We start from the raw sequence: 13,809 nt of genomic DNA on the forward strand, positions 1-13,809 counted from the left end.
ACCTACTGTATAACCTAGATTTAGTTAATAAAACTCTTATTTTTTAATTTAAAGTATTCAAAGTTGGACAAATAAATGCAGTGGTCGAAATTAACACAAGCCCACAAGCCCTGCACTGGTAAAATATCTTCTGGGCTTACTCAAATTCTGAATTTTATATAGCAGGGCTTGTTCAAAAATTTGATGCCAAGCAATAGTATAAGAATTCAGGCTTGTTCATCCAAAAGTCTACTTTCTATGACTGTAAATGCATGATTAAATTAAACACTCTTAAGTCTATTTTGAATGCTATTTTGTGCAAATCAAGCATCTATTTACTAGAACATTTTAGAAATTAAAACTTCTTTATTTAGATTGAATGATTGTCTTAAAACCTTTTATTATGTCTTAGTTCAACACTTTAACAAATATGTATTGTGTTTTTTATAAAGATTGTTTAAATGATTGCATTCAATAAGTGGAAAAAGTCCTAAGCTATCAATTTCATTTTTTTTTGCTAATAAATCTAGATTTCATAAATGTTCATGAACATTTCAAACAGAGTCAGTTATGAGATCACAACACACATACTTCCTCCAAATTTCCTCTCTGAATATTGAACAATAAAGGAGAAATTAAGAAAACCAGTGAATGTAAGAATTGCCCAATGGAGAAACGCATCTTGTCTTCAAACAGGCCTCTGGGTAATAGATAAATGGAAAATCATGAATTCTCCATTACCGTACATAGAAGGTGTGTTACCTGGAAGGTGATGCTCTCTGGCCACTGTACAATCTTCATGTTAAAGATCTGGCCAAAACTCACTTTGAAGTCCTGACTAAGTGCCCTGGTGAAACAAAGGGAAGACATCTTGTAACTCTACTCTACTTAAAACAACACACTAGACACATGGAAACTTTAATTTCAAAATGTAAACATTGCATGTATGATTTACACAACATAATGAAGCTTACTTAAGGTTTGTCCTGGAGACCTCCTTGTTGTTGAAGAGAACCTTGACAAAGATCATACAGCGAGACACGTCAGACCGCCTCCTCTGCTCCTCACTGTAAATAAACAAACACTGGTTTGGGGAAACGTTTCTATTGTTTCATCCTTTTAATATACATGTACTCCTTGGAAACTTGGTAAGGTGCATAATAGGAATACTTCATACTTGTGGAACATCTTGCAAATTGGTAGATAAAATATATTTTTCTAAATGCTGGAAACAAGGGGTCACATTAATTTATCTAAACAAATTTGGGGATCAATCTTGCAAACAATGTACTGTAAAGACATTATAACTTTTTAACCCCTATTTAGAAAATACCAGACTAATTTTCTGTACACGTACGGTTTACAGTTGTTTGTGGGTGTGATGGTGGCAGTGTTAGAGAACTCCAGGTGTAGGCGGGGCTCCCCAGGCTTCCTCCTGTTCTCACGGGCCTTCCTCTCCACATTTTCACGGGCTAGGCGCTCATCAAACATCTCTGGGGGCTCCGGCTGCGGTAGGTCACCCTCTGTCAACAGCTCCTCATCCTTCCTCTGTTGCTCCTTTATACATGTGAGAACAGAAAAACAGTTAACAAAAGTGGAATGAAAAACACAGGCTCATAAACTAGGTAACAATTGTTGAAATCAAAGCTGAAACATTATTCTCTATCTTTAACTTATAACAACGGAAGTGATAAATGTATCAATATTATTTCCCTTACATCATCATAGTCCTCAAGCCCCGACATTCCGCTCCCCCGACTCTGCTTCGACCCGCGCCGTTTCTTCCGCCTCTTGTCTATCCTCTTTTTTGCATCAGCCTGGAAGTGTAACATAATAGATATAATTCTCAATTTCCATAAAATTTAACACTTTGAGGACTTATGGAGCATGCATAAAATGGCCATATAACCTTTGACCCCTACATTTCAACTTGAACCTGATTGAATATGACTGGAGCAGGCCCTCTACCTGATAGCGGTATCAGGTGAACACTTGTGGTATGTTATTCCATAAGCTGTTAAGGAGGTAATTGGCAGACACAAAAAAATGTCTGTCTGATATGTGACCCGTTAATCTGACATGTCCTACCTTGGCCTGTTGTTGGTTCTGGTATCTCTTCAACTCCTCCTCGTATGTGAGCATGTTGTGTTTGAACTCACGCTCTTGTTCATCACGCAGCTCCTCCATCTCTTCCTCGATCTCCTGCTTCCAGACGAACTGGTCCTGCGTCACATCTACATCCTCCCTGCAACATAATCATTTGAACATTGATGGACAGGGATCATATGGAAACAAGTCCCCAAGATGACATGCACAATTTTAAATGGTAATGCATCAGTTAGAACTATTACTTTCATATCACAAACAGTAGATTTCTCAATAACATGTGTAAGTGTGTAATGGAAAAGCTTTAGACCATCTTTACTTAAATGCGGCCCATTTACTCAACTTTCCTTTCTTTACACTAAAACTATGGTTACTTAAATTTTATTTTTCAACCGAAAGGCGACAGAAAATGTTTAATTTATTGCAACAACTGGTATGCCTCCATGCCACACATACTTCCTGATGAGCAGTTTGACAGGCGTGTTTGTGTATCCCTGTATCTCACGCTCCTTCTTGATCCCCTTCCACGTGCTCAGGATGTTGCGCAGTAAAACACGGTCCGTCTTTTCCTCCAGGTCACGCTGATGACGTGTCTGACTGGAATATATATGGAAAATGTTAAGAGAGCTGTACACTGATGATGTGTATGACTAGAATATGTATATAGAAAATGTTAACAGAGCTGTTTTACACCAACTGAAACTTGACAATTTGTGAATCTGTTATATTGTATCCTTTGCAATACATGAAAGACATGTAAGAACTGAGACCACCCACTATATTAATAAAGAGTTTAACAGAAATTATTTCTTACATGTATTAAGTTACATATTATGAGGAAGTTGCTTATGTTGAGTATTACCTGATTTCAGCCCTGTAGTCATGCAACCTGCGGTCATAATTGGTTCTGTCTTGTATGCTGTATTCGGACTGAAATGGGGGAGTTCATATGTACTTAAACTTTGATTCAGTATAACATTACATACAGTTTAGCATTTCGTAAAGTCTCATTTTTAATTTAAGCATCATTAGTAAAAATGTTTGACATAGCATTATCTATGATTGTAAAACAAAGTTATATTATAAATCACAATGAAAACAGTCTTCAGATGTATATCAGTATGAAAAAGCTGAAAAGCATACACACCTTATGACCTGCTATGTGGTCTTGTAAATGGAGTGCAGAGTTCTTTAGGGCTTTCAGCTAAAATAGAATCAATAGGACATGTTGAGAAATAACATGAAGAAAATAAAGTCTAGAATGCTAATAGTCCACTGGAACTTTACTTAATGAGAAAAATTGTAAGTTTAAAACAATTATTTTCAAGAACTCATTGTACATTTTCCTGCAAAAATCCAATTTGTTTATAACCTTTACTATGAGTAACAGACAAACATTTGCTCTTTTTTGTTGTCCTTTTTATCAGAGAACAAAGCAGCCTCACCTTTTCTCCGAGGTACGATGTCATGTTCCGTCCCTGGCGTATGACATACTGCTCATACAGCTGTGTAAGCTTCTGTGCGAGGGCGTGCTCCTTGCTGTACAGATGATGGTGGGAGAACTCCACCTGGTTAATGTCCACATCCAGCTGGTAGTGTCCAACACCAGACGTCATACCATCAATGTAACGGTTGTCAAACTCACGGATCACAGCCTACATGAAGAAAGAGCACATTTTATACATTTATAAAAAATAAACTAACAAGTCAACTAACTGATTCACAGTTGTATCATGGGGTTAGCATGTTTAGATTGCAGATCAAAGCACAAATAAGTGTTGATGTTTGAAAAGCAGATTTCAATTTCATTCAAAGCAAAGATCCAAGAGCTTTATCGAAACACTTCTTCAGATATCCAAACAGGATCTTAACTTCACTTTTGGGAGAACAGAAATAGGAAATACCTTCTTGAAGTCCAGCTGCAGTATGGGTTCCACTTCTTCACTAATAGGGGGTCTAGAGGGACTGGACCTCAGGGGGTCAGGCAAGGCCAGCAGGCGCCCATCCTCACCAAACCACCCACGGCTACTCTCACGCCCCTGAGAGGAGAGTTGAGACTAGAAACATTTTTCATTACTACATTAAGTTACAAAAGTTTGCTCATTTACAAGGCAGAAGTATATTTCTACCATTGTCAAATGAAACCAATTGTTTGTATTATTTGTACTGATAAAGACCAAGTGACAAGTATTTATCAACGAAGCAATATTCAGGCTTGCCTCTTTGATCTAATGAGTATTTCTCAATTTGTTCTCAAGATTCTGTATCTTACACTCTGGATTTCCTTTAGGAGCCTGTTTTCCATGCGGTTCTGGTTCCAGGTGTTGGTGGCTGGCCGGGTACCGACGTAGAAGCCCTCGTCCTCTAGTCTCCTTACATCAACCTCCTCACCCAGCTTTTCAGTGTCAGGAACTGCAGGGAAAATATACAGGTGAACATAGGTCATTAGGACAAAAGACATTTGAAAAACATTTGACAATTATTTGTATTGAATGCACCTAAGACCAAGTCATATAAATGAAACTCAAACATATTTTATCATCACTCTCCCACCAATCCACTTACCAGTTGCGAAGGAAGGATAATGGTACATCTCATTCTCTTTGCGTATCTGCTCATCGATGTCCAGTACCTCCGCAGCACAGGTGACTGTGTACACATTCAGTACAATATCATCATCTTCTTTTGTGATCAGAGGCTGCTCATCCTCCTTGCCTGGCTTTGGCTCACCTTCCTGAGTAGATGTTTGAATATTTGAAGTAATCATATAACATTTAAGAATGTTTGTGTCACCTGACCAGGATCTTGATATTATCATCAATTTCTTGTTTGTAGTTTCCAACTACAGTAATGCTGACTCATTTTATCAACTAATTAAGCTCCACCTTAACATACATCTCATTCAAATTTTTCTCTCTCCTCAGTCAACCCCATTGATTTTTCCAATGCTATTGTTATCATACCCCAGCCTCTTCCTTCTCCCCAGCATTCACGTACCTCTCCCTCCAAAGCCTCTTCCTTCTCCCCAGCATTCACCTACCTCTCCCTCCACAGCCTCTTCATTCTCCCCAGCATTCACCTACCTCTTCATTCCCTACACCTCTTTATTCTTCCCTTTCTATACCTACCTCACCCTCCCCCTCCTTCTCCTCGCCTTCTTCCTTCTCCTTCTCCTCTGTTTCAGCCTTCTCCACCGCCTCCTCTTCCACCGGCGGCTCTGGTTCCCACACACGTGTAAAGAAGTCGTATGACTCTTCAGTAGTTGGCATGGCAAGGCCCTGAATTTAATTTGGTTATCTATTTAGCATGGTTTGAGCACAAAATACAAGTACATTCGTGTAAAGTTCCAGTTGAACAAGAGAATATCAATCAGATGACTGAGCTTGTTTACTATCAATGGCATTACTCATAATAACTCCTTATCTTTTATGATTTTACCAGGGCTAAAATCCAAAAATCACAAGCTAAAAAATGAACTACATGTTTAAGACAATCATTATGTTGCCAATTACAAACCACCAATGAGCAAGTCTCTTGTTCCATACCTCTTTTCCAGTGGGGGTCTTTTTCTTCTTCCTCTCCATCCTCTTCAGCTGTTCTTCTGTCCGTCTCTCCAACTCCTCTTCGTCAATCTACAAAACGCAATGCAATTATACCACTACATATGTTGAGCCACTGAACAGTCAAATATCTGCATAAAACGCAGCGGAAATGCAGCAATGAACAGCTTTGGACACAGTGAGATATCATTATTGTATGGTGAAATATCAGCTCTCAACAGCCAGATATCAGCTATGAGCACAACTACTATTTGTACTCTATATAACTGTATATATCAACAATGTATGTGGTGGATTATAAAAAGAACACCGCAAATAATAGCTGCTATTGTTACATGATGACAGTATGATTAAAGCAGTCATATGTTATGCAAATATATTCAATTATAAAATCAAGCATTTACATGATACTGCATGATATAAGTATAATACCCTGTAAAATATATATTTCATCAGACTTAATGTTAAGGATAAACACATAAAAAGTAACCACAGTGACTTCACAATCATGCAATAGTGTGATCAGTGAAATCCTGCTAATAGTTCAATCCAAATTATTTTCTGAAACAGGAAGATTATGATAAATGAGTGAGTGAATTATTAATGACAAGCAATTAACTACTTACTACCAAATCTTTCTAAAACAATTATGTGTTTGCACCAACAAACATAATCTGCTGAAAATTTCTCTTACCCCAGATAAATAGATTCAAATATTTAGCCATGCTGGAATTATTTTTAATATACACAAAAGAGTTCCAGTGAGAAAAAACCTTTTTACTTAATTTTGTTAAACTGAGGTGAGAGAAAAAGCATCTACCATGACCATTGGTTTGGGCTATCTAGCAAGCAGGAAACAATCTAGAACCCAAAAATTCTACAGATTCATTTTCAATTCTATTCTAAAACAAGTAATTACCTTAATTACTGCAAAATAAGCATGTTGTTATTTTAAGCTCAATTTTCTTCTTAGTAAAATTGAAAGAACTACTTACTAGGTGAAGAGCAATGTTAGTGATTTCTATTGATGTTTTTACAATATGTGAAACAGCATGCAAAAAAAGATGATTTCCCTTAATAAAATAAGACATAGGCGGTTTCCATAAGGAAGAACATGTCAAACACTGCAAACTTACACATGAACACAGGTTATTAAAACATTTTCAACACTGGTAGTGTACAGAGTTTTTTTAACGCTAAAACCGTACAAAATTAGATGAAAATCTTTGTGAAAATGTAAAACAACCTCCAATTGCAAAGTATGTGCTCATTCCTTGTTACTTGTTCTAAATGGAAACTGGCAAACCCGGACATTTAGTAGCAACACTCTTTTAAAACAAAATGTGACACAGAAACAAATCTCAGCAAAGTTACCTCTTTGTAATCTGGAGATGTCTAAAAACACAATGTTAAAAGTAAGTTACTGGATAAATAACTACCTAGTGTGCTAAAAGAAATGATACAGGAGAGAAGTCCTCTAAAGTGGATAGGATATAATGTGACAATATGTGCATTAAATATAACTATAAATGTTGTTTTCAAACAGCTGCATTCCCTTTAATGGGAGCTTGCTTGACGAACTGTTAACTTCAAGTGAACACATTAGTATAAACGTTGTCATTTATCAATCATTCAATTTCAATTGAAAAGCATTTAGTGGATAGGCTTTGAATAATATTTGTTTAAAGAAAGTCAAAGAAAAGTACAAGGGGAAATAACATAGCAGGTAAATGACCTAGAGTTACAATTGCGGCACTGTGAGCAACTCCTAAATAATCTATTCATGTTCATAGAAACATTCAATTGCTACCAGAAGTTACCAAGTAATGCTTTGTACAAACCTATTCTTAAAAAAGTTCAAGGGAAGGTAACACTGCAACAATGTTATCAAAGTTAAAATTCCTGCACTCAAAATAACTATCCATGTTAAAAGTTTCATTCAAATCCTTCAAGTAGTTTACAGGTTATAACTGCAAAAATGTGACCAATGTGAACTACAATTATTGCATTATGAACAAGTTCACATTCTCACCTTTTATAGATGCTCAAGGTTTCAATTAAGTTCTTTGAACAGTTTTAAGGTAATGGCCTAGAATAAGTATGTTACAAATAGATTAAACAAGGGGAGATAACAAAGCACCCAAGAAGTAAAATTATCATCTGTATAATGCACACTTAACAAGAGCATCACAAGAACATGCCAAAACTTGACAATTTCTTCTCAATCAAGGGACAAAACTTGGCAACTATTCTTGCCAGTATTATTAGCCTTGCATACACATGTGTGCATTGTCGCCGACATACTAAGCCATAATAAGGCAGATGTGAATATCTTGACAGTATGTGAACAAATTGTAATTAAGATATAATATAATCCCTAGAAAAAAACACAAAAAAACATCTATACAAACAATACTCTACAAAATATGTATCTGAACAAGCTACATAGTTTCTGCTTAGCTCATGTTTGGCTACCTGTCTATATGTTGTAGACTGTTGAAAAATGTAAGCAAGAAAATTAAAGCCATCGATCATGCATACAAATCTTTCTAAATCATAGTCATATTAATACATGTGTATGACTGTTTTATGCTCTATAAAGCACCAAACAATGTTTGCAATGAAGGCAGGATACAAAATAAGACCTACCATAAGATTAGTTGAGAACAGTGCAGATCAATCATAGCAATTATGGAAAGGGGAATACAGTAATGTAGAGTTTATGTTTGCATACTAATAAAGCTGACCTTCCAACAAGCAATAAGCAATAAACACAGCTCTATAATCTACTGTTGAAGGCCTGTTTGTCTCTATACTATTTCAGTGATCATTCCTTAATACAATCTGTGCAACAATTTTTTCAGACTGTATGTACCTAATTGATGTCAAATATAATGTGAAATCCATAAACAAGTCTACCTTTGGTGACAGCTAAAAGCAACTATTTATTTCCTTTTATGGTATCATTCAACTTCTGCCAATCCATTCCAACCATATCAATTTGACTTTGTACAAGTTTTCCAACATAACAATTGATTATTATGTCCAATTTAGTCAGGTTTGATATTATTATGACCAAACAGGCCCTTTTATAAACTGCAGTATATTGTACATGTGATTTGAAAGCAGATGCATGTACATGGTTTTGTTGCATACTGGAGGCATAGAATTGTTATAAATGTCATAGAATTTAATAAGTGATGAGAGTCACAAAAGTCATGAATGAGTTTAGCTTATATGTATGAGAATGGGAGGTAACTCACATCAGTGTCGAAGCGTGTGGTTTGTTTCTTGTCCCTCTGGAGTCGTCGTTCCTTCCGACTTGTCTTCTCCTCCTCCTTCACCTCCTCCATAGCCTCCTCCTGAAAATACACCGGTCCAGAGGAAACTTCTTGCAATTAATAGGTTACACATAAAATAAATAGGCTTTAAGGTTAAATAGGCTTTAATGTTTTTTAATGTCATAACTGTCTTTTACCCTTGATCTAGTCAGGACGAAAAACTTATATACTGAGTGAACAATTATACATTGGTTTGAATAAGATGATTTAAAACAGGTATACAATATAAAATAGTATATTTAAAAAGGAAATACCATTCCTCCAGACTTGCCATGAAAGGAATATACATATGATTATATTCAAAATACAGGTATCCTTTTTAATTTTTTTGAGAAAATGATTTGTTCATTGATACTCTCACAAAACAAAACAATCGTATGATGATTATTTGATAGGTTTCTTGGTACTTTTAAAAACTTTTGACAGAACACTGACACAAGAAAACTGTCTTTCACTGTAGCTACCAATTTTGTAATTGCATCAATGGGTAAACCTTAGCTTTCTGGAGCCTATCCTTCATCTTGGCCCGGAGTGAGGCCATTCTTGGTGGTTTCTTTTCTGGCTCTGCCTCAGGAGAGGGAGGCTGGGGAGGAGGCTCCACCACTTCTGCAGGTTTTTCCTCTTCCTCTACCTCTGGTTTGGCCTCTTCCTCCCCTTCCAACTCTGGGGGCCCTTCTAGTGGGGCTAAAAAATATTTTTAATTCATGAAGACAATTAATGGATTCTAAATATATGAAAACAATGAATGCATACTTAATATCATATTTTAACCACATTTGTGAGAATCAGTCATAAACCAATACACACATTAACTTTATACCTTTAAACAAGGAAGAACAACCATTTCATTAAAATGACTGAACTTAAGGTTTGGTAATGTTTGACAAAATTTAATATTTACATTCCCCTAGTCCTTTGTAAATATAAACTTGACGTTAATATTGTATAATCTGCAAGGGATTATAACGTCATTGTTGATTTCAATAGTGAACTCCAATTTTTTTAGCGCAACGTCATTAAACAAATGATACATGCAGTTACAAATACTTAATAAAAATATAAGTATTGACCATGGAATAAGCCGGTGTGCTTCTTTGTTCATACAGCATAAATACATGAAAAATGTGATAAATCCATAAATATATCTTTTCATAAATATATATGCAAAATATATTTAAGCTTATTTCTGTCTGGAAGATTTCTCTTACTTTCTTCAGTCTTCTTCTTAAGTTTCCTGATCCTGCTCTCCTCCTCCGATGTCACCGGTTCCCCCTCCTCCCCCTCTGGCATGGGCAGGGTACCATCATCCGCCACTTCTGACACTGCCCCCGCCGTCTCCTCTAGCTCCTGGCGCTCACTCTCATCCACCGCAGCCTTACTCTTCCGTTTTGCTTCCTTTAGCTGACGTGCCAGATCATCTTTAGGAGAGATTACGGAGTCTGCAAGCTGTTGAAATAAACACTAAGGCCAGAGTTTTTTTATCTTTAGATTTACGGGAGATTTTTCAAAAAGTTGGGTAAGGAGGAGGAAATAAAAATAAAAATAAAATGCATAAAATGTCCCAAAGGAGAAATAAATAAAAATAAAACGGATTTTTCTCCGATTTTTTTTATTTTTTAAATCTTCTTATATCATGAAGACAAAACACACCTTACTTGTGTCAGCTATTTCATAGGCTGAAAAAAGGGTGATAGATCACCATAAAGTTTCAAAAGCATAATTAAAAGATCCTTTTAATGACTGAAAATATTGACCTCAACACTGTGAGTTCAAGCGCTCATTGAAATTAATTGTATATATTTGTTCGAATGCATCTATGCATATGAGGTGCATATATTATCAACCCATGGATTTTATGAAACATGTCAGTGTAATAAAGAAGTTTAAATGGCCAATTCTAACCTTTTGCCCACAATATAAGCATATCCTTTCCATTGTGAAGTAATCAAACATTGAACACAGTTTCAGACACGGTATAATAAGGTCAAATGTGTTTTTCTGTCTTTAACGAAATAGCACCGTGACAATTTACCGTGATGTGGTTTTTATATAGAAAATATAACCAAAAAAAGTAGAAGCCCTGATGGAAATTCCTCTTCACTTCAAAGTTTGACGGGGCTTACGGATACACAGACAGTCAAAATCTACATTTATGTACTTCACCAAAGAAAATTCGGGAGCATTATGATAAATTTTACAAGTGTTATATGTTTCAAAAAACCAGGTCTAAGAACAGATTTTAGAATCATTCCTGAAAAATATCCTAATTCCAGCTATGCCCGTTGGCAATAAGCAACAGATAAGTTTGACTTCTTGCACTGACTGCCAGATATCTTATGTTCAGATTTTTTCTGTTTTATCGGAAACACAGACTATGTTATTATTGCATCATTTTCAGTATTCTATAACGATTTAAATTCTAAATCATTATTAAACTAATTGACAACTACGAATATCAGGATACCTTGTGTTTTTCTCTTCAAATATGTGATCGTGAAGCAGTGTGTTCAATGCTCCCCAGAGTCAAATTCAGAAAAAAATATCCATTTTGACTATGATGAACACGATATCATTTTGCAGTTTGTGTTTGTCAGAAGCTATACATTTTTGCGCTGTAATCCAATTCATCCTTGTTAATATACGACGTGACTCAACGACTTTTAATAGACAATACAACCCACGAATTTCTGTCTCCTTATTTTGACCGGAAGTTCGGTCCCGGAAGTTTCGCAATCATTCCACGAAACGCGAACAACATACTGAATCTACAAAAAAATCACAATAAACACGCTTTAAGTTCACCACGGTTTGATTTAAATAATGAAACATAAACATCGGAACGTTTTTTGTAGGAAAACATTTCTATATAGATGCAGAAATTGCGAGAGATAAGGGGTATGACAAAAAGTACTTTCACTTTTGACAGGACGTTGTTATGGTAACGGGTACCTGTTCTGTTTCCCCGCGTATTTCCGACTGGTTTACGTGGTTTGTGCAGTAAAAAGACCGATAATGAATGACAATTGGTACACCAGTTGGTTCTGAGATATGGGTTATAGAACACTAACTTTTATTTTGTTCTTAACATTGGAGCAACGTTCGTCGGAAAAAATAAAAATAAAACTACGAAAATGAATTTTATTTTTATTTGGGTTTTGCAATATTGAGGTACGGCGCTCCCGTAAATCTAAAGATATAAAAACTCTGGCCTAATTTGTAATATTATGTTCCATATTTTAGTTATCGTTACAGTGTGCAAAAACAATCTGACAATTAAACAGAATAATTCACTTTTGTCAAACCAAAAGTTAACATGTAAACAGTATCCATACAGACCTCCTTCTTTTTTCTTTTCCTCTTGGTCTTCAGGGTCTTCACAAGAGCATCAGCTTCAGCTGCCTCCATCTGGAGATAGAGAACAACAATGTTGTCAATAAGTATATCATTAATTGCCAGACTTTGATGAAGTCCACTAGCCTGAACCACGGGGCTGGTAAGCCTGACTCAAACTTGTGATAATTCAAAGTCAGTAGCCTGAATGACCAAGTGAAAATTTCCATATAAAAACCATACTGTGCACAGAAAATGTATACCAGGCAAGCAGGAAACAACTGATTGATAATGTTCATGTTTTTGTAATTACAACTATTGATATAACCACAACACAGAACTGTCCAGTTTCAAGTATAATTTTTTTTCGATGACTATCAAGGAAGTATGTTTTGTGAACCTTGCAGGGAATATCATAAAAATAGGGAACATCTAACTTCGGACCTGTTAGTGTTCATTCTTTATCAATACTATTCATTTCAAAAATATGTTAGGGCTAGTGAAAGTGGATTCAGGCAGGTACACATTTTCATGGCAGCTAGCCCAAATGAGCTAGAGGTCTGAAAAAAAAGAGTCTAAGACTGAATTGCTGTATGATAAAAATACAAGTGTTTGTTTAAACTTAATCATTCAGGCAAAAGAATATATATATATATATATATATATATATATATATATATATGTTTTCAGACAATACAATTAACATAGTTTCCTTTACTTTCTAAATGTTTTTAACTTTGTTAACATCAGTTATAAAGCTGTTACAAGTTGAAGTACGAATCTCCGAGCAAGTGCAGACAAATAACTTAGTTATATTGGTGTTGTATACCTCTGGTGAGGAGTCTGTGCCAGTCTGTGTGTACTCTCCCAGCTCATCATCCTGGAAACATTAAAAAAATACTAGTTCAACTGACATATTACTATTATCAAGCTTGTTGATGTATTGTATTACACTTATGTTCTTTTACTACACTGAAGAATGCAGAAGTACAGCAGACACAGTCCAATGGTTTTGTATGTATATTTAGTACAACCCATGTCTAAGCTAGACATACCATGGATGGATTTGAGATTCCCTCCTCCTCTTCCTCCTCTGCCAGCAGCCTTTCTCCCTTCTTCTTGCCTAGCCCACTAGATGCAAATAATGAAATATGTTTATCATATAGAATCAATAAGTCTACTCCCATATTTCTTATTTATAATTAATCACTAGTGGACAGACAATAAGTGAAAGCTTAAGCAACTTATATATTAAAAGTTCACTTGGACTATTTCAAGGGGAGCCATTAAAAAAATATAAACCAAACAATTTAAATGCAACGATATATAGCTTTTGGCATTTGTTGAGTTCGAGCATTGGTCACTTTTGCCGTTTTAGGTTGGTTCAATGACCAAGGTGTGCCTTTTAATTTAAGCCATGCATTCGGCATAATTTTTGCCGCAGGCTTTACACATCATTGTTTCAGTGCATGTTTGCTTAATTAATTTGAGTG

The 13,809-nt window shown here is 35.8% G+C and overlaps 1 protein-coding gene across 5 annotated transcripts in view; it reads right to left on the minus strand.

Annotated features, from left to right (window-relative positions):
- The window catches only part of LOC128213561 (coiled-coil and C2 domain-containing protein 2A-like), a 39,392-nt gene that overhangs the window by 25,291 nt on the left and 292 nt on the right, over window positions 1–13,809 (minus strand). For 4 of the 5 annotated variants that reach the window (XM_052919409.1, XM_052919408.1, XM_052919406.1 and 1 more), the window contains exons 2-22: window positions 13,372–13,447; window positions 13,146–13,196; window positions 12,323–12,391; window positions 10,195–10,432; window positions 9,480–9,670; window positions 8,909–9,007; window positions 7,020–7,040; window positions 5,631–5,717; window positions 5,214–5,363; window positions 4,651–4,819; window positions 4,358–4,497; window positions 3,990–4,124; window positions 3,531–3,740; window positions 3,233–3,289; window positions 2,948–3,015; window positions 2,542–2,682; window positions 2,068–2,224; window positions 1,698–1,796; window positions 1,337–1,536; window positions 954–1,046; window positions 742–826 (exon numbers count right to left, since the gene is read on the minus strand). In XM_052919409.1, coding sequence (XP_052775369.1) covers window positions 742–826; window positions 954–1,046; window positions 1,337–1,536; window positions 1,698–1,796; window positions 2,068–2,224; window positions 2,542–2,682; window positions 2,948–3,015; window positions 3,233–3,289; window positions 3,531–3,740; window positions 3,990–4,124; window positions 4,358–4,497; window positions 4,651–4,819; window positions 5,214–5,363; window positions 5,631–5,717; window positions 7,020–7,040; window positions 8,909–9,007; window positions 9,480–9,670; window positions 10,195–10,432; window positions 12,323–12,391; window positions 13,146–13,196; window positions 13,372–13,447 — 2,536 coding nt within the window. The remainder of the gene's footprint in view (window positions 1–741; window positions 827–953; window positions 1,047–1,336; window positions 1,537–1,697; window positions 1,797–2,067; window positions 2,225–2,541; window positions 2,683–2,947; window positions 3,016–3,232; window positions 3,290–3,530; window positions 3,741–3,989; window positions 4,125–4,357; window positions 4,498–4,650; window positions 4,820–5,213; window positions 5,364–5,630; window positions 5,718–7,019; window positions 7,041–8,908; window positions 9,008–9,479; window positions 9,671–10,194; window positions 10,433–12,322; window positions 12,392–13,145; window positions 13,197–13,371; window positions 13,448–13,809) is intronic. The other variant, XM_052919407.1, reaches the window with a different exon arrangement.

The sequence above is a fragment of the Mya arenaria genome, chromosome 13 (assembly GCF_026914265.1).
Source record: "Mya arenaria isolate MELC-2E11 chromosome 13, ASM2691426v1".
Lineage (NCBI taxonomy): Eukaryota > Metazoa > Mollusca > Bivalvia > Myida > Myidae > Mya > Mya arenaria.